We start from the raw sequence: 21,958 nt of genomic DNA, 5'->3' as shown, positions 1-21,958 counted from the left end.
TCACAGGCTAGATAAAGTTTACCCACAAATTCATAGTACGGATGTTGTTCAGAGATATGATGCCACTCAGGGTTGGCCAAACATAGAGACAGCTAAGATTGCAAGTTCTGGGATGGCATCTTCCATGGCCCCCTGTAGAGTCCAACAGCCCCCAAATTACTCTTAATAATGTGAGCTACCACACATTTCCTCAACAAAGCAGTATGAGAGAATGGATAGAGGTCTAGACCAATTTTCCCACAGCTCCATGAATGTGTCTGAGCTGGGATTGGAGGCCAGATCTCTCAAATTTCAATTCCTCGTACCCAAGTATGCCCAACCAACCACTAGAAAATGATGGAGAAAATGTTAACGATGCAGGTTAAATTTAAAAGTATATCTGAATACCTTTGAAAGTTGGAAAATGAAGCCAGTAGTTAAACATTTACCAGCATCTCATCTGTCAGAAAGGCTTCACATGGGGGTGATCCTTGCCCTGAGTACTGAAGAAAGCTAGGGGCTTTTAAGAGACACAAGTAAGACTGAAACACATTCCCACTATAGGTGGGCATGGGCTCAGAGACAGGAAATGGGATGTCACACGGAAGATACTGTTATCCTAGGTTACCTTTCACCAAGAAGAATCCTGGCCTTCTTAGATATAAATACTTCCTTTCCCTCCCCCCAACCACATCCCTCCCTTTCTCACCTCCCCCCAGTTGAACCCAAATTTTTTATTTTGAGCTGGTTATTTGATCCACCTTTGGCCGAACTCTGGAATCCCTGGCCACCGAACGGAAATGACAGGCTTTGATGTCTGCTCTTCCCCATCCCCATTCCTCCCCCAACTAAACACGACCCCTTTTGTTCCCTCTCAGACACCCTAAGCAAAAAAAAACAACAGAGGAAGTATTAGGGGCACCAAGATCCAAGCAGAATAAAGGGGGAAAGCACCCGTTCTCAAAGCTCATCAGCAATGGGCCATTGGGGAGGCCAAACTATGCACTAAGCTTTGTTTGCAGGGGCCCCTGGGACTTCCCTCTGCAGAAAAGGCTTGGGCTGTCTGGGAATGGTTTCCCCAGCCATTCACTAAGCCCACCCTCATCATTTCTGCAAAGATGGACAAAAGCTAGTCAGCACTCTGCTAAAGATTCATCTTCCTGTGGCAGCTCCCTTGGCCTGATGACTGAAGAATTCTCTTACCTCTGTTTTTTCCCTGCCTAGACAGAATTATTTCCTTTATTGGAAAGCAATTGCTCCAGCTTTTTTCTGCCTCCTCTTCATCACCCCAAGTTACCCCCAAAAGAATTGAGACAAGAAGATAACTGCTAATTTCCTTGGATGTGTTCAATGTCCCTCACCACCACCATCACCACCCCCACCACCTCCACCATGTCCACAAGTTACCTCTTGCATGGAGGGATCCTCTATCTTCCATCTGACAAATAAGAACCAAAGAAGAAAAGAAGACACTTAAGTCCATTTTTCTAGTATGAGTCCAGGCAATGAGTGAAAGAGAAGGATACTTCCCTGGGCGAACTGGATCCCAGGTCTTAGCACCAGTCACCGAGGCCAAGGATCACCAGTATCAGGTTAGGAAAAAACCCAAACACCCTTGAATTTCTCCAAGAGGAAATGCCAACTGGCAATTCCTGGGTTAGGGTCATTGTCTTCTTTATGTACAGCCCTGACTGTCACAGCTATAACCCTCCCCTTTATGTGTCACATTTCCTAATTCTAATTAAAAAATGAGCTAAGCCATCAATTTCTAACCACGAAATTATCCAGAATTGGGAGACTTCCATCCAGCTGGCCTGGCCATTTCTTCCAGGGCATAGGAGCAAGGCTTGGTAAAAGCTGAGTGAATAATTCCCAGGCTTCTAGTTATCTTTACTCCCTGCCCAAGCTCACTTTACATAATGTGGAGTCATTAATTTCACGGGCTGGCCTACCATTCAATTGGCTCAGCAGGGAAATGATCCCATGGACATATATGCTGATTTCTTAAATGTGGCAAGATGCTGGTACCATCTTCCCCAGATCCTTCCCCTGGACCCAACCAAACTTCCACTCTTCTCCATGTAAACAGGGGAAAGAAACCTCAAAAAGAAACTCAAGAGTCTACCTCCACCTATGAGAAGAGGTATTGGAACCCCACTAGCCACACCTCTAAAACTCATGCTATATTCTATTACATAAATAAAATATTCACATAATATGAAGGAGACAAAATCATAGGATCATAGATTTAAAGCTAGAGGAGGCCATAAAAGCCATTAAGGAATGGTTGAGTTAAGGAAACCGAGACCCATAGATGTCAAATGATTTGACCAAGGTCACACAGATTTTAAGGGTATAAAGTAGGATTTGAACCTAGATTTCCCAGTGCCCTATGGACCATACCAGATTGATTATCTCCATTTGATATATAAAGAAACTGAAGACAAGAGACTGACAAAATATTAGATATCAAAGAATCTGAGTTGGAAAATAGTTCTAAAGAGTAGTCAACAGCATTCCCAGCAAGTGGGCCATCTTGTCTCTTCCCTGTGCAAAGACAACTCTTTGGGTAGGGGGAAAAGGAGGGATACATTTGAAAATGAAGGTAATGTGAAAAAAGTTATTTTTTAATTTTGGAAAAAATAGCTTCATAGCCTATTTCATCACTAACTCCTACTTCCTGGTTTTGTCCCTACAAGGCTGTTTCTGAGTAAGAAATACCATATTCAAGAAGGACTGGGTCCTTGTATTTCATGTGTATGTACTGTTTTGACCTTGATTTAAGAATAAAATTTTCTATATTGTAAATAAAAAAATAAATTATATATATATATATATATATATGGGAAGGTCATTTAGCCCAAATTTCTCATCTAAAACAATAAGTAAAATGAGGCTCAGGGATTAAGTGATTCAATTAAGGTCACCCAAGTAGTAAGGAGCATAACCAGGTTTTGTTTTTTTTACTCCAAAGCTTAACTCAAACTTTCTCCCAACTTTGAAGGACAATACAAGAGAGGTCTGGCTATTCAGGTGGTAGCAGCCAGTTCAATATAAGTCAAAACTACAAAAGGGTGACCAAAGAAATCCATGGAATTGTAGGTTGAATTAAAACAGACATAATGTTCAAAAGGAGAGAGAGAGAGAGGATGGTATATCTGTCCTCTAACCCAGGCAGATGATAGTTGTGTTCAGTTCCAGGTGCCAGATTTTAATAAAGACCCTGGCAAACTGGAAAATACTCACAGATGGGGAAAGGCTTCAGTGATACATAAGGACCAGTTGAAGCAGCTGAGGATGGTTAGCTTGGAGAAGAAAAATACAGGCAAGGCAGGACAGCTATCCTCAGTTATCCAAAGGGCTACCTTGTGGAAGAGGGATCGGTTTTGTGCTGCTTGAGCCCCTAGAATCGAACTAACTATGGGTAGAAGTGAGGTCCACTATCAGGAAGAACTCCCTAACAATCAGAGGTGTCCAAAAAGGAAATGAGAGGTAGTCAGTTTTCCATGCATGAGTGAGGCCCTTCCCTCTTTTTCAGCTTCCCCATAACACAGTTCGCATGTCTGCCTCAGTTTCCCTTTTTGTCTTTCACACAGATTATTACATTGACCTCCTTTCTATTCCATCCCACACACGGGGGCCAAAATAATACTCCAGAAGCAAAGTTCTGACCTCACCAATCACTGCTCAATAAATTCTGATGCTTCTCTGTTTCCTCAAAAAGTTTTTAAACTTATTTTTGGTGGTTAATGTCCTAAAGTCCAGTCTTTTTTTCTCACCTGGCTTAACCCCTCTTTCTTTTTTTTAAAGTTTTTTGCAAGGCAATGGGGTTAAGTGGCTTACTCAAGGCTACACAGCTAGGTAATTATTAAGTCTGAGGTCACATTTGAACTCAGGTCTTCCTGACTCCAGGGCCGGTGTTCTATCCACTGTGCCACCTAGCCACCCCAATCCCCTCTTTCTTGCATGCTACATTCTTCCTAGATTGTCCTGCCTGTTCTTCCATATACCCACCACTTCATTTCTGTGTCTTTGTACCAACCATCCCACCCATGTCTGGAATGCCCTCCCTCCTCACCTCTGCCCTTTTAGAAAACCAAGCTTCTTTCAAATCACAGTTCCTCCATGGGGCCTTTTCAGATCCATCCCATGCTAGCATCTCCCCAACAAAAATCAACTCAAATTTATTTTGCATATATTTTAGAGCACATATGTTGTCTCAGTAATAGAATGTCAATTCTCTGAAGGCAGATGTTAACTTTTCTTCTATCTTTGTCTAGCCTGTCATACAACAGTCACTTAATAATTGCTTAATTACCAGGAATAGAGATCTTTAGGAGGAGGCATAATGACCACTGGTCAGGATACACTAGAAGAGAGTGTGTCTGAGATGTGAATTAGCCCAGAAGGCCTCTGAGGTCCCTGATAGCAGTGAGATTGTTTTAAATTCAGACATCAGTCACAGGAGGAAGATTCCAGGAGGCCAGGGAGAAGGAAATCATGAATCAGGGCCAGGTGGAGACTACAAACTCCCAAGGGGCAGGAATCGTGTCTGTACAGCTTTGTCTGCCGTTTACAGATAAGCCATTAATGCATATATTCACTATTGGTGTCATTTAAGTCTTTAATTATACTGTTTACCCGCAAAAGATGGACAAATGTCCAGAGAACTTGAATAAAGATGGGAAGTGAGGAGACTTGCATTTTTTTTTGGTGCTTTTCCAAGGATAAGAGTAGATTCAAATAAGCAATAGTATGTTCCAGTTTCCTACATACACCCCAGTCCATGATCTGAAAGAGATCCTCCATTAACCAGAAGTTGTGGTGCCCATCTTCCTTTCACAGCCTCCTGGATGGTCCTAGCACAATACCAATTCTGGGCATTTTTTTTTTAGATTTTTGCAAGGCAAATGGGGTTAAGTGCCTTGCCCAAGGCCACACAGCTAGGTAATTATTAAGTGTCTGAGACCAGATTTGAACCCAGGTACTCCTGGTTCCAGGGCTGGTGCTTTATCCACTACGCCACCTAGCTGCTCCTCTGGGTATTTTTAGTTGCTTCTCCCAGGCCTGGACTGGTCTCGCTCCTCATCTCTGTTTCCCAGTTTCCCTCATTTCCTTCAAGTCCCACATTCTCCAAGAAGCCTTTCCCAATCTTTCTTAAGTCTGGTATCTTCCTTCTGATGATTATTTTCTATTTTTCCTATCCTGAGCTTGTTTCTAATATTTGTTTACTTATTGTCTGCTCAATTAGATTGTAAGCTCCTGGAGGACAAGGATTGTCATTTGTCTTCTTGTTCTTAGTGTTTAGTGAGGGTTGTTTCGGCCTTATCTGACTTTTCATGATCCTGGAGTATTTGTCATTTCTCAGTTCATTTTTCCAATGAAGAAACTGAGGTGAACGGGGTGAAGTGACTTGCCCAGGGTCACACAGCTAGAACAGGTCTGAGGCCAAATTTGTACTCACGAAGTTGAGTCTTCCCAATTTCCTTGACTATGCTCTGTGGAGCCACAGAGTAGCCTCTTCATCTAATAATAAAAAAGAGGACCTGTAAGGTCCCTTCCTTCCTTCCTAGGGAGGCAGCTAGGTGACACAGTGGATAGAATAAAGGGCCTGGAATTAGGAAGACCTGGCCTTTATACCCTTACTAGTCTTTGTGACTCTGGGCAAGTTACAAATCTCTCTTTCTCAGTTTTCTAAACCTGTAAAGTGAGGAGCCCTTACTTCCCAGGGTTGCTGTAGAGAACAGATGATAAATTTGTAAAATGTTTAGCAGAGAGTCTGCCACACAGGAGACACTTAATATTTGCATCTTTCCTTTTTCCTTTTCTTCCTAAGGTCATACAGATAGAGTGGAATTTGAACCCAGATCCTTCATTCTTTACCACTCCATTGAACTGCCTTTTGGGAAGTTCCTGGCAATAACCTTTCTGGAGAATTTAGCCCCAAAAAAATTAAGGAAGGACCTTTAGAGTATTTTTCTTCACCCCTTTTGGAATAATCTGATGGCATCATGGAGAGTTGATTGCACCATCCTATTCTAACTTTAAGGATTACTTAAGGAAAATGGAGCAAACTCCAAAAATCAACTGGAAACCTGGGTTCAGGGAGCAAGACCAAGGCAGAGACCCACTCTGATGAGTTGGGGACTACTTCTGGTCCAAGTTTGCCAGACACAATCTGCCATAACAGGTTGCCCAGGCCAGGGAGGCCACAGTCCCAGTGCTATCTGAAAGATGTGAAGAAAATGAGGGAAAACAGGAATGAGCGAGTCTTTTGGCCAAGGTGGAATCCTGTGGGCAGAGTACCTTCCATTCACAGCCAACAAGTCATGTTCTACATGGTGACAGCTCTGATCAGAGCCCAGCTTACTCTTTCCACAACTTTTGCCAGTGACGGGTGTTTGGGGAATTTATGGGATTTTTTTTCTTTTACTCCTGTGTTTTATTATTTTATTTTTAATAGTTTTTGGCAAACTGAGTCTACAAGTGAACAGACCCTGGAAATCTTTTCATGTTTGAGTAAGGAAGTTCTATAAAGCCCAGGGAAAAAAAAATAATCTGACCATGTCTGGAGGGACTGGAGAGAATGTTTCCCCCCAATAGAAACTCCCTTTTATGAGATGGAGATTTATAGTGTCTGCTGTAGCTGTGAGGTGGAGGGGATGGGGGATACGATGGAGAATGAGGGGAAGGGGTAATAAGATCCAGATCCCAGGGCAGGCAGCAGGGGCTGGGGGACTTACGGTAAAGGCAGCCCTCGTCATTACTAAGCTGGTACCATCCTGGGCAGCACTTATAGACTGTCTGGTACTCCATGGTGTATACCTGCCGATAGTCTGTGTAATAAGCAGTCCTGAAAAAAAGAAGCAGAGGGAGAAAGTTAATGAGGGAGAAGGGAAAGAAATATTACCTTCTATATTATTCAAAGGGCAAAGAGGCAGAAGAGTGGATAAACTACTAGTATTGACCTAGAAAGACCTGAGTTTGAATTCTGTCTCTGACATTTACTAGATGTGTGACCCTTGGCAAATCTCTCAACCAGGTCTCAGTTTCCTCTTCTGCCAGTTATATTATTTGATAATTCTTGTTATGTGCTATGTTCCTGTTAGACTAGCTGCTCAGGAAGTGTTAGGTTCCTGCCGGCTAGCCTATCCTTACCCAGGTGAATGTTGAAGGGGTGGGAGACAAGGATGGAAAATTCTCCAATATCTCCAAGTTCTCCCAGATCTCTGTTTACTAAACCAAATAGAAGTGCTTAAATATCCTCCCCAGTCCCTGGTCCACTCCCACTCCCATGGCACTCTATAATCAACCAGTAAAACAAGGCTCTGGTACCTGAGGATGCCAGGTGATGAAAGTTTACAGTACTCCCACACAGAACAGTCCCTTACAGTTATGATATTTGTATATGTATTTGCAATCCAATTTTGCTCCATAATATGTGTGTAAACTGCATACCTTAAATAAATCTAAGTACTAATAAAAAAAATATGAAAGGGCTGGACTCCATGGTGACAAGATCCTTTCCAGTTCTGAATCTCTGAGGAGTCCCATTCTGCCTTTTATTTCTTCTGTGTATCTTTGGGCAAGACATCTCTCCTATATTATCATGTCTTCAGCATCATATGATAGTGGATTTCATTCTAGGAGGCTACTTAGAATTAATCTAATTTATCTCCTTCCTTTTTCTCAATTAACAACTTGAAACCCAGGCAGATTAAGGGGTGTGCTCAGCATCAAACTGGTAGTGCATGGCAGAGTTAGTATTTGAATGTGGGTCATTTATCAGCAGTACTCTTTCCATAATGAGTTAGGCTGCATCTTCCCCAGCTCCAAGGATGTAGACAATACACTGAGCATCTATCTGTCTGATCAGAATGCATTATTTACTTGGATTTGGGGTTTACTTCCTTGTGTTAAGGTTTGATTTTTTTACATTGTTTGATCCATTGTGGATATGCCCTTTCTATTCATTCTGAGGGTCTGATATGTTCACCCTCCCATTCTTTTTCATTGTGGCTGGACTAGATAGTTTCTAGAAATCATTCTAGCTCTAAATCTATAGTCTTCTGCTCCCTAAACTTGCCTCCTCAAGAGGAAGCTTGGGAGACCTGTAACAGGAAGCCTTGCCAGATGGGTCCCATCTTAGCTCCAGTATACTGGATGGAACAAGGCCTTAGCTAGCTCACTTCACAGTCATGGCTTTCTCCATCTGGGTCTGTGAACCTGCCTGAAATTTAAGAGTCCCCAGGGATGGAAGCTAAGCCTACCTCTCTGGACAGTCTCCACTAAAGAACCAACCCCCCCAGGTACCTAATTAAGACAGATTTTGTGAAGACAATTACACAAGTTCTCTGTTGAACACCTGGACACCACTGTAGGCTTGTGGGAGATAAGAAAGGCCTATGAGGCACAATTCTGGGCTTTGGGGAGTTTACATTCTATCTGAGAAGACATAATACAAATGAAACAATATGAGAAATAACAACGAGCAACTAGTGAGGGTCCGAGCCCAGACAAGGGAAGGGTTAGATGAGCAGCATGGTGTGGCAAGAACTCTGGAGTGGACTGGCAGGCAGAAGACCTGGGAGGAAGTCCTGGCTCCCACCCTGTGTGACCCCAAGCAACTGACTTCATTTCTCTGGGCCTCCATTTCCTCAATAGTAAAATGGAAATAATAATACCACCTACCCAGAAAAAGAGGTGGAGTCTGATATTCCATGCTCTAAGAGCCTTCCCAGCTCTATCATTCCATGTTCTAAGACCCTCCAGCTCTGTCATTCTATATTCTAAAAATCCTGCCAGCTTTCATATGGTCTGTTCTAAGGACCTTCCCAGCTCTGACATTCTCTATTCCAAGTTTTCTCTTTTCTCTGACATTCCCTGTTCTAAGGATCCTGTCAGCTTTCATATGGTCTGTTCTAAAGACCCTACCAGCTCTGACATGCTCTATCCCTAAGGTCTCCTCTGAGCTCCAACATTCTTTGTCCTAAGACCATTTCCAACTCTGACCTTCCCTGTTCTAGGGCCCCTGCTGGTTCTGACATTTCTCTGTTCTAAAGTGCTGACATTCTTCTGAGGTCCCACACAGCTCTGACATTCTCTGCTCAAAGGTTTAGTGTTCTCTGTGCTAAAAGTCTTCTAGAATTTGAAATACTGAGGTACTATGATTCCCTTGGACTATTAGAGTTCAGAAAGTGAAGAGGGCAAGGCAATTTGTGTGTTCAGAGAAGATCTCAAGGAAAGGATGGGACTTGAGCTAGTCTTTGAAGGAACAGAGGATAAGCAACTGAAGGAAGCTGGAGAACATCTCTACTAAGGAGGGAAAGAGCAGAATTGATATCCATGTGTCTATGACAGGGAAGGGGCACTTCAGTTTGGAGGCAGAAGAATGGTCTAAATCACTTTTCCAGACAAAGATTCTAATACTTGTGATTTCCAAAGGTAAAACAGTGACTCCAGGCCAGTTTCATCACTACTTTTCCATACAAGAGTTTCCATTCTTGTAGGAAGGATGAGGGAAACTTGAGTTTGGAAAGTCAAGAGCCAAGCCTCATTGACAACCACATGTTACTCTTGGTTACTATTCTTAGTTAAGATTTGCTTTGCCCCATATGGTAAATCCCAGTGACCCCTACACAACCTCCTCACAACTCCCAAACAGCTTTAGAAAAATTCCTCTCCACACCTCAATCCATTGACTCCCCACTCTCCAGAAAATATTTCCATTTTAAACCCTTTCTTTGAGGTTTCCAAGGTCCTATGTTCTATTGATGAGTTGAAGGAACTGCTTCCCTTCTCATTAAAACTTCAAAGCCAGGATGTGACAAGAATTAGGAGACCCTGGAGGATGGAGGAGAAGGGGATTGGAGGGAAGTGAGGGGCTAGTTCTGGCTAGAAAGAAAATCTTTAGAAAATCTTCATCTATCTGTCTTTATCTCAACTTTCTCATATGCTTCTGTCTCTTTTCTTATATTTTCATATGTTCCCAAGCAAGGAACATGCTCTAAGAGCTCCTACAAGGTAACTTCAACTACATTGTAAAAACAGAAGGCTCAGAGGGAAATAAAAGTAACCAATTCTCTCCAAGAGAGGTCTTCCCAGGAGTGGAAGAGAAAGAAAGCAGAGGACATAAAGATTATCAGCAAGGGTTGCAAAACTGGCTTTGGGGTATTATCCCTGGGAACTCTGCCCAGGAGCTTGCCATGGTGGGTAGTTGTTGTTTCAATTAGACTGGCACACTCTCAAAGAGATCCCTGGCATCATCTGATCACATTTTCCAGCTTGAGCATAGAATAATAGACTTAGAGGGGGAGGGAACCCCCTGACTCTACAGTTGAGAACATCTGAAGCAGTCTACCCAAGGTCATCAAGAGCTGAAATTCTAACTGAGGTCCTCTACATTCCAAATCCAAAGTTTTCCCTACTGTTCTGTACCACCTGAACTTTCTTAAAGAATTTTCCTTTTAAAGGATCTTTTCCCAGAAGAGATAATGAGATTCTTGGTTCCAAGAATCACTGGATTTGTAGAATGCCAAAATCAGAAGGACCTCAGAGATCACCTAAGAAACTACGGATATCATCAACTCCTATCTCCTCATTTTCTCAAGCAGGACATGGGACCCCAGGGAAAGGAAGTTTCAAGCAAATTCACACTGTCTGAAATAATAGGGCTGCCATTTGAATTCACATATCCCATGCCAAATCCAGGAACCCTTCCATTCTTCCAGATTGTCCCTAATCAATTGTCTGGAAGTAGTTGAGGACATTAGACTATTCCAAAAGCATGAGTGGTAAACAGATCAAGCTGACTTAGAATGTAAGCTTAGGGGTGGACAGCAGCCAGTCCACATGAACATTTGCCCCTGTGCCAAGCAACATGGGGTGGGCCCCACTGGAGATGGAATTGTAGGTGTTCATAAAATCTTGTGGAATATTGGGGGGATGATGGAAAGCTGTTTCATGAAGTTGGCACTCAGCTCAATGAAGTCTGACTTCCTTTGGAATATTGCCCTACACTTCTGAAACCACCCCAGAACCCTGCCCAGGGCTATTTATTCATTGCAAAGGGAAACTTTTTGGGGCTGAGGATTCTTTCTTTCTCCTTTGCACTCTTCTGACTGAGAAAGAAGACCCATAAAGTCAGTAACCTAAAATTTCCAAAAGCAATCTCAATTCATGAAACAACCTGTCCTTAATGATCCCTTAATCTCTTTCCCACACTATCATGGTCTAACAAAACTGGAGTCTTTGTGGGTCCAATTCCATAATTCCATCCTGCGTCTGCACATAGAATGTCACCCATTTAAGAAATGGGCTGCCTTGGAGAATCCAAAGCTTCCATAAAATATTAGAACAGACAGCATCCTCTACATGAAGCCTTTCCTGAGCCCCACCCCGTACACCTGCCTCCTTCCAAAATGATCTTGTAGAGTATCTATTTTTTTTACAGAAGGCGTCAGGGAGGTACATAGATAGTAAACCTTAGAATCAGGAAAACTGCAGGAAAGACTGAAGTTTAAGTCCCGTCTTTGATTCATACTAGACTCTAAACAAGTCACTAAACTCTGAGTGTACAGAGAACTAGCTCTTTTAACTCTCTTGTAAATAGCATATTGCAGATCAGCATTGGCCTAGACAAGTGGATTCAAATTTAAAAATGAGAGATCCCTGAAGCCTGATATTGACTTAGGAAAACCACAAAAATATTGTAGTGTATTTTTATTTATTTTGTTAACCATTTCCTAACTACATTTCATCTGGCTGGGGATGCTCAGGCCACAATTTTGACATATCTGGTAAAAGTTCTGAAATTCCCTGCATAGAAGAAATCATGGGTCCAGATCAAAATAAAAAATAATTATATATGTGTGTGTGTGTGTGTGTGTGTATCTTGTCTTTCCCAACAGAATGCAAGCAACTTGAGGGTAAAGACTGTTCCTTTTTTGTCTTTGTATAACAGCTCTACCCCCAACCTGTACTAATACCAACAATTCTTGTGATGTTTTTCCAGAAGACAAGTTGCTCATAATGTTGCTCCATCCCACCCTCTTGGTTCAAGGCACAACTTTCAGGAAAGGAGAAAGGCACATCTATCATCATTGTTATAGCTTTTGAGTCCCCCCAAATTAGTCACAGTGATATCAACTCAAACATGAAACATTTAATAAACAAAGAGAGAAGGAATAATCACTTCATAGCATTTTCTAAGTAGTAGGCTAAAGAAGTAATATTCAAAGCATTATTGTCCATTCCATAAACTTTGGACCTCAATCTTCCAACCACTGCATGCATGGATGAAGAATGAGTAAAAATCAAATGAGAGAATTCTGTATGTTCAAGACATATAACAGTATAACAGGCCTGGCACAGTGGCACAGTGTAGCACAATGTACCATCCATCACTAGGTAAGATTATGTCTCTTCTGAGTCTGTCTTCTCTCCTGTACTTCTCTGCTACTCTAAAGCCTACAAAGAATTGTTAAAATCTTTTGAACTTCTTAATCCCAGGGTCTTCAGACCTACTAAGATCTATCCTTGAAGCAATATGACCTTCTTTCACTAAAAAATAGCTGCCTTTGATCATGGGATCTACAAAGCTATTCAGGTTTTTATCTCTATAGGCTTTAAGATGAAAGTCAATACCTGAAAAAATCATCTAAAATACTCCTTGAAACAATTAACAAATTCAGCAAAGTACCAGGATATAAAATAAATTCACATAAATCATCAGCATTTCTATATATGAACAACAAAGCCCAAGGGCAAGAGATAGAAAGAAAAATTCCATTTAGAGTAACTGAGGACAACATAATATACTTGGGAATCAGCTCCAAGACATACCCAGAAACTGTATGAACACAATTACAAAACACTTTTCACCCAGATAAAGTCAGCCCAAAACAATTGGGAAAATGTCATTTGCTCATGGTTAGGTCAAGCTAATATAATAAAAATGACAATTTTACCCAAATTAAATTGGTCATTTAGTGTCAAATGAATCAAAATAACAAAATAACTATTTTCAGTGGTAGAAAAAATTGTAACAAAATTCATCTGGAGCAACATAAGGTCAAGAATATCAAGAGAACTGATTAAAAAATGTAAAGAAAGGTGGTCTAGATCTATAATATCTAAAACTATACTATAAATGAGCAGTCATCAAAAATGTCTGGTACTGTTTAAGAAATAGAGTAATGGGGGCAGCTAGGTGGCACAGTAGATAGAGCACTGGTCCTAGAGTCAGGAGGACCTGAGTTCAAATGTGACCTCAGTCACTTAATATTTGCTTAGCTGTGTAATCTTGGGCAAGTCACTTAACCCTATTCGTTGCCTTGCAATTTTTTTTTAAAAAAGGAAATAGGATAGGTTCAAAAGAAATAGTAGTAAATGACTACAGTAATCTTCTGTTTGACAAACCCAAAGATATTGGTTTCTGGGATAAGAACTCACTACTTGACAAAAATTGTTGGAAAAACTGGAAAATAGTAAATTGAGTTTCTTCCCCTACAAGATGAATATCCACATCCTCTCACCCTTATCCCTATCTAACCAAATTCAACCCATACTATGAGGATCACCTAAGAATTCCACCTCTTCCATTATCACTGCAATCCTTCAATGAAAGTACTCAAAAAGTACTCAGTCAGTATCTATCATAGCTTTCAAATTCAGATGATCTTATGCTGCTCTTTAAACAATTCCTATCACTTATGCAAGCATTATAAGTATTTTCTGTGATTCAGACTCTGGGTATATGTATTAATTTTATTTCTTCACCTCCCCCAGAATGTAAGTAATTTGGAGGTACAGATCATCTCATTTATGTCTCCCATATCAATTCAACTCAATGGAAATTTACCAAGATGAGGCTGCAGTCAAAGATCCTTCCCACAGCCATAAACCTATCCCTCTAAAGCCCACCTCTGGTCATTTATCGTGGCTCTGAAAGTTCTGACCAATTCTATCGAGCTAGAAAATCTTTGAGAACAGGATAAGAAATGGACAGAGAATTTGTTATCTAAAGGGTTCAAATATTTCCTCTGTTATTACCTTTGTGATTGTGACTAGTCACTTTTCCTCCCAGGGCCTCAGTCTCCTCATCTATAAAATAAGGAGGTTGGATAAATGGTCTCAGAGGTCCTTTTCCAGTTCTACCTAGGAATCCCATTACCTCATGACGATGAATAGAATGTGAACTCTTTGAGGGCAGGGCCTATTTCAGGTTCATCCTTTGCCTCCTTATTACAAAGGATCAGTTGAATGGGGTTGGGGATATTTACAGTCTTCTAGAATTTGAAGGGTTAACTCATGGTGGAGGGATGAACTTTGCCCTACTGAGACATGACACAAAGAATAGAACCTAGAATAAGAGAGGAGGCAGCAAAGGTGCAAATTTGGGCTTACACTCTGAGGGAAAAAAAATCAAACTTCCCAACAATTAGCTTTTCCCAAAAGAAGTCTGGTCTACAGGAGGTTGTAAGTAGTTAGATTTCTCCTCATTTCAAGTCTTCAAGCAAAAAAAAATGACATAGATAGATAGATAGACAGACAGAAAGACAGATAGATAGAATTTGCAGATCAATACATGTTTAGTTAATAGTCCCCTTTAGGGGACAAGCTGTTTCCTTTCTGTCTTTGCATACTCAGTAGGTACCACAGTGCCCCACCCACAGCCAGACCTTAAAGATTGATTGAAAAGCTGGATGAATACTTCCTGCATAGAGTGAAGTACCAATTAATTTTTAGGGAATGGGTTAGATAATGTGGCTGGGATGAATCTGTCTACTATATTACCTCTCAGGACAGACTCATACCCATGAAGTCATAGGGCCTTGAAATATTGGCAAGGTTATGTAGACATCAAGTACGTGCTTGATATCCGATCCAAACTTACTGATGACATAATGGACCTCCCTGAATAGCAAGTTGTACTGTGTGTGTGTGTGTGTGTGTGTGTGTGTGTGTGTGTGTGTGGAGTTTACAGGATTCTATTTGAAAACAGAGACAGACACAGACACAGAGAGGGGGGGAGAGGAAGAATGGGGGAGAGAGAGAGAGAAGGAGGAGAAGGAGAAAAAAAAGAGGAGGGAGACCCAAAGAAAAAGAGAGACACATAAAAAACACACAAAGAAAGTAGAGATAAAAATAGAATGAGATGAGAGACAGGAGGAAGAAAAATAGAGAAAAGAAATTTATAATTTACATATATACATTTGTTTTATATAGAGAGATGGAGAGAAAGACAGAGATAGAGACAAAAGACAGAGAAACAGAGATGGAGATAGAGAGGTCAGTGATGAAAACATGAAGAGACAAAGAAACAGAGGGATAGAGAGAGAAGACAAAGAAAAGAGAAGAGGAAAGACAGACAGAACAGGGACAGAGTGGTGGAAACAGAACCAGAGAGAGGCAAAGAGATTTAAAATAAGATAGACAGATATAGAGAAAGTTAGAGACAGTGACAGAAATATGAAGAGACCAGGAAACAGAGAGATAGAGAAAGGACAGAACAAACAAAGAAAAGAGAGAGAGGAAGAAACAGAGACAAGGAGAGATTGAAAAGAGTCAGAAAAACAGAGACAGAAAGACAGAGTCAGAGAGGAGATAGACAGAGTGGGGGAGGGAGAAGGTGGGAGAGAGGGAGGAGTGGGAGAGGGAGGGAGGGGAAAGGGGGAGGGGAAAGGGGGGAAAGGGAGGAGGTGGGAGAGGGAGGGAGGGGAGAGGAGAGCAAAGAAAAGAGAATGAGAATGAAAAAGTCAGTGATAAAAACATGAAGAGACAAAGAAACAGAAGGCTAGAGAGAAGACAGAGAAAAGAGAAAGAAGGAAAGACAGATGGACAGAACCTCTGAAACTGAGAACACCTCAGGTCTAAAGAGATCTTTTCAAGTGGTAGAAACGTTAATCAACCTTAATAAACAAAGCACTTCAGTCAACATCCAGGAGCTTCCAGGAGTCCTTGTTTATCTGATGAAAGGAGCTGGGAGCTGTGGTCCTAGGGGGTGATTGCACACGTCCTCATCTGTTCAGGACTTGTTTCCAGAACAGCACGTCTCCAGGTAACAAAACAGTAAACCAGGTCCACAAGCTACCATCCTCCCCTCACTTCCTAAGGAAGGGAAGCCAAGGGGACAGTTGCTTTGGGCTCAGCTTAGGGAGTGGCCACCAATGGGAACCAGGAGTCCCTTTAATAAGAAGAACCCCACACCCCAGGAGGGGATGGTCGAGAAGGGCCACAGGCCCTTCCCACAGGACAGTGAAGCAACAAACAAATAAGTAAATCAATGAGGCACTGGTGAGTCTCTTTCCTGGAAGTGTGTGTGTGTACACACAGCCGAGCAAGTGTAAACAGAGAAACTTTGAAAAGGGGTTTGAAAAATACCCCCTTGGCAGGACATGAAACCACTCGCCCAGAACGCAACTGACAGAACAACTGAAAACATTGGCAGAGTTACGAGTATCGGGTCCTTTCCACCGCAAATATTTATCTTCGCTTTTCCTGTTCGTATGACCAGAGCTACGTGCAAATTGGGAGACCCTTGGTGACCAGGTTGGCCCACAGAGACATCTCTCTCGGGAAGCCACCTTCACCTTGACCCTTCTAACCATGCGAAGTGTTTTACAGAAGGAACAAATTGGTTCCACTTCCATATGGGAAAGCAAATGGCCCCCAGGGTCACCCCTACTGACACCCATCAAAGCTGGCTGGCAGTGCTAACTCTATTCTTTTGGCTAGGAGCCAATATCTATCCTTGGTCCTCCTGAAGCAGGAAAACCCCAGACACTTTGTTGAGTCTCCCAGACAACCTGAAATGTCTGGTCCAAGCCAAGGGGCCAAAGGCAGAAGCCAGGCCCAGGAGTCCTGTATAGATGCCCAGTGTCTGCCATCTATCCACAGGCTGGAACCTGCCTTGCCTGGGGTCACCTTTGCTCAAACTATTCGGTTCTCTGAGAGTATGTGGGGATTTGATTAACAGGAGTGTGCCACAATGGGAAAAAAGCAACAATGAATGTGGAGTCAGGAAACCTGGTTTATATAGCTTTTCTGTAATTCAACCTGACATCAAGACCTTTCCCTACACACCAGGCAGCCCAATTTTCTTTTGACCAGATCTAATGGTTGGAAGGATTTTTCCTGACGTCGTCTATATCTTCTGCCCACTCTTCTTAGTCTCACCTGTGATGCCCTCTGGTCCCCATCATTCCCATCCAGAAAGTCAGATTAAGGAGGAAAGGGGGGGAGATGAGCCAATGGGTCTGGGGCCAAGAAAAAGGGTGACCTGTGGTTTCTCATTCCATGTATTTGCCTGTTGCGTTGGGATCATGATTAAAATCATGGCTCCCACAGAGCTTTAAAAACACGTCATATATGTTATCTCTTGATACTCAGAATAGTGTTATTTATTATTATTATGATTAGTCCCATTTTAGAGACAGAAAAGCTGATTAGAGACTTTATGTGATTTGCCCAGGTTTACCTAGAATTTGTTGTTCAGTTGTGTCTGACTGTCCGTGATCCCATTTGGAGTTTTCTTGTCAGAGATGCTGGAGTAGTTTACCATTTTACAGATAAGTAAACTGAGGCAAAGTGACTTTCCCAGGATCACAGAGTTAGGAAATGTCTGAGGTCATATTTGTACTCTGGTCTTCCTGGCTCCAGGCCTGGTGTTCTATCCACTGTGCCACTCAGTTGCCCAGGTAAGTATCCAAAGAAAGGATTTGGACCTGGGTCATTCCAACTGCAGGTCTAACTGATGTCCTTTCTAAGGTCTCTTCTGGCTCTAAGCTGGGTCAGACCCCTGCCAGGTGAGAGGGGTTGTAAGTGAGAGTAACTTCCCTCACTAGAATTAGTCCTTGACAGGCAGGGATGTCCTCAAAGAGAAATAGGGCAGGAGCTCAGTGTCCTGAGTTCTTGGACACCCAACCCCACATCCTGCTTCCCTGGAGAAGGACCCAAATTTCTTTGGTGAAGAGGACTAATCAGCAAGGCTCGAGCATAGGACAATGGAAAGAGGGCTGGAGGTGGTCCTGGGTTAGAATCCTGATGTCTCTGCCATTCCTAACACCTCTGGGATCCTGGGCACATTTGCAGGCTTCTGAGACATAGTGTTTTCCATACAATAATGACATGCGTGCTGCTCCTCACACATGACCCTCCATCTGCCAAGTCAATGTTTATGTTCTGGTGGCTGTCCATGCCTGGAATATTCTCCCTTTCCAACCTCTGCCTTTTAAAATCTCTGGCTTCCTTCAAGATCCAACTCAAGGGGCAGCTAGGTGGTGCAGTGGATAGAGCACTGGCCCTGGAGTCAGTACCTGAGTTCAAATCCGGTCTCAGACACTTAATAATTACCTAGCTGTGTAGCTTTGGGCAAGCCCATTTGCCTTGCAAAAACCTTAAAAAAAAGATCCAACTGAAGATCCCCTCCCAGGTCATGGGAGTTATGTCTTTTTCACTTACTCTGGGTCTGTATAGTTATATATCTCTATCATCTCTATCTCTATCTATCTCTAGCTCTAGCTCTGTCTCTGTCTCTATCTCTCTCTGTCTCTCTATCTCTGTCTCTATCTCTATCTCTATTTCTATCCCTATCTCTATCTCTGTCTCTATTTCTATCCCTATCTCTATCTCTGTCTCTGTCTCTATCTCTGTCTCTGTCTCTCTATCTCTGTCTCTATCTCTCTATATATTTATATATTGGTATGTTTATTTTATATATAGGTATATTCATATATTTACATATACTTATATAATTTTATAAATTATTATATTTCTGTATTTAAATATATTTATATAATTTATATATCCATATGTGTGATATATGTCTACATGTATTTGCATATACATGTATTTACATGTTTGTTTATGCATATACATGTGTACATGTAGATATACCCATTTAGATCCCTACAACCTCTCCATTAGAATGTAAGTTCCTTGAGGACAGAGAGTAGTTTTGCATTACTTTGTGACCTTAACATTTAGCACAGTGTCTGACTAGGTTTACTGATGGCTTGTGGACTGAGTGATCCTGCATCAATTGCCTCATCTTCAAAAGGAAGGGGCCAGACAAGAGCCTAGGTGACCTTACTAGTTCCCTTCCCGACTGGGATCTGGCAGCCTCTGGCTGTGTGGCTGGAAGCAGATAAGGGCAGAAGACCTAGTGGTGCTGTCTCAGACCTTAGCTATGAGCCCTGAAAGGATTCCAACAGTGAGTGCCCCGTATCCCCAGCAGAGGATGTGGGGAATCTTGTTTTAAGTGAAGGCTGTGCTGATTGACACATTCCTTGGAGTTTGCTTACCAAAAGGCAAGACTCAACTTCTGGTGAACTTAGCCAGTTGAACAAAAATATCCCCCTGGAGACTCTACCAAGCAGGTAAAAGGATAAATGTATGAATGAATGAATGAATAGATGGATGGATGAATAGATGGATGAATGAATGAATGCATGAATGAAGGATTAGTTAAAAGGGGGACAAAAAATGAATGCTGGACTTGCAAAGGAAATCAAATCCCTAATATCCAAGGAAAAAATCCTTTACAGTTAGAGCCATGAAAACAGGTCAAAGGCATTGTGGAAAGTAAATAGAATGGTAGACTTGTACGATGGCCTGAGTTCAAATTCTGCCTCGGATACCTATTAACTATGTGTGCTTCCTTTCTTCCCTCTTTCCTCTACAAGTCCACTGATCAGGTTAGAGATTCAGCCGAATACCCCCACTAGGGAATCCTACCCATGATCCACAAACTCCTTTCAACAACAAGACGTCCACAAAGGAAGGAAGAAAGGTGACACCACATTTTAACAAATGCTATAAACAACAAAGGCTTTTATTAAATAGGCTTTTCCAGTGACAGTCAGGAGGAGCCTACAGATATCTAGTAGCAGCCAATTCACAGAAACTCTAGCATAACAAAAAGAATGCAGTATTTAACACAGGGCCCTATTGCCTTGGTCAGGGCTTTGCATACAGTAAACATTTAATAAATGCTTACTGAATCGAGGGCAGACAGATCCCCTGCATTATAACTTATACTGGTAAATAAATGCATCTGTCCTGCCCTGCTTCACTGGGCCTTTCCTCATCTATGATATGAAGGAGTCGCAATAGATGAATCCAGTCTTTTCCAGGTCTGCATCCATGATGCTCTGCTATACATATTTGGCTGCAGACCTGTCTACCCCAGTTTTCCCTGATACTCAGATCTTTGTGGTTAGGCAAGTGAACTGAGAATAACTGATGAAGAGAAGTTCACCTTTCAGAGACATACCAGAGGAATCTAGTCCAACCCACACCCCAACAGGAATCTCCTCTTCTCAACAAAGGGTAACACTTGTAGGTTAGATCACAGAATTAGGACTGAAAGGAGTCTTAATAAACACTGAGACCAGTCTCCTCACTTTACCTGTAAGGAAACTGAGGCACAGTGACTGAGGATAAGTGACTAGAGTAGGATCACATAGCTAATTACTATCAAAGTCAGGATTTGAACACAAATCTTGCCAATTCCAAGTCCAGCATTCTACCCACTACTCTGTAATACTGCTGGTTCTCCAACCTTTGTCTGAATGCTTTTCTATATTTAAATGGCTCTTCTAAAAATGGGCATTTGCTAAAATGTGGTGTCACCTCTCTTTCTTCCTTTGTGCACCATTTGGTTGCTGCCAAGGAGTTTGTGGGTGATGGGTAGGATCCCCATTGACTATATCTTTCCTAAAACACAAGTCCAAATTGAACACTCCAGAGGTAGCCTAACCTGGGCATGATAGCACAGGACCTGAACCTTCTTACTCTGAATACAAGATCTTTATTCTAGGAGAAGGAACCTCAGAGACTATCTAGTATTGATTTTACAGATGAGAAAACTGAGACCCAGACAGATGAGGTGACTTCCCAAAGATTACACAGGTAGTAAGTGGCAGAGTCAGGATTTGAACCCAACTCCAGGTACTTCACTGCCCCTTGTCTCTCTGATTAACACTAAGGAAAAGAACGTTAGCTCTTTTGACAGCAATGCCTCACCATTCTATCAAATTAACCAGCATTTATTTGTTAAACACTAACCACATGTGCTAGACATACAAAGACAATCCTATGATCAAAGATTTAAAGGTGGAAGGAACCTGAGAGGCCATTGGATCCAAATCCTGCCCCCCCTCCATTTTACAACTGAAGAAATAGGGGCCCCAAGAAGTGAGAACAGCTGGTTTAATACAATAAAGGCAGCCAATGTCTGAGGACGTATTTGAACCCAGGCCCTCTGACTCTAAAATACACAAGAAATCTTTAGTAAGCACTTCCTGTGTGCCAGACACTTTGGTAAGCACTGGGATTACAAAGAAAGACAAATGACAATCCCTGCTCTCAAGGAGCTCACAATCTAATGGAGGAAACAACCTGCAAACAGCTATAAAATATAGACAAGATAAAATGGAAATAATCAACAGAAAGAAGGTGCTAGGATTAAGGAGAATTGGGAAAGGCCTCTTGCAAAAGGTATACTTTCTGTTGCAAGGCAAGAGGAGGTGGAGATGAATATTCTTTTCCCACTATGTCCCTGGCTTCAGGGAGCATATGGTCAGTCGTTCACTTATGAGTCCTATTGATCTTGCAATCCACTAAGATGCTAAGATCTTTTTCACAGGAATTGCTTGTCTGCTGCATCTCCCCTAACTCATCCCCCATTACTATGACTTGGAACATTAAAACTCATAAATACTAAATGTAAATGCATAAATAATAAATATATAAATCAAAACAATTAATCAAGAAAATTAAAAAATTAATCAAGGAAACAAACATGCATCATCATATGCATTCATGATAGATACATACATATAGGGAAGATATAGGGAAAGGGGAGAGGTAGATGGATGGATGGATGGATAGATAGATACATAGATGATAGAATTTTTTCCCTTGTAGGCACTGCTCTGAAGGTTTAGTAAGAACAGTAAAAGAGTTGTGAATGGTC

General features: G+C 41.8%; 1 protein-coding gene across 1 annotated transcript in view; it reads right to left on the bottom strand.

Moving 5' to 3' along the window:
• Positions 1–21,958, bottom strand: part of MEGF6 (multiple EGF like domains 6) — a 370,333-nt gene that overhangs the window by 307,037 nt on the left and 41,338 nt on the right. The window contains exon 3 of the mRNA XM_074218662.1: positions 6,723–6,832. Within this exon, the coding sequence (XP_074074763.1) occupies positions 6,723–6,832 (110 nt within the window). The remainder of the gene's footprint in view (positions 1–6,722; positions 6,833–21,958) is intronic.

Source organism: Macrotis lagotis, chromosome 1, assembly GCF_037893015.1.
Source record: "Macrotis lagotis isolate mMagLag1 chromosome 1, bilby.v1.9.chrom.fasta, whole genome shotgun sequence".
Lineage (NCBI taxonomy): Eukaryota > Metazoa > Chordata > Mammalia > Peramelemorphia > Peramelidae > Macrotis > Macrotis lagotis.
The sequence above is the reverse complement of the archived record's forward strand: the minus strand, read 5'-3'. Positions and strand labels throughout refer to the sequence as shown.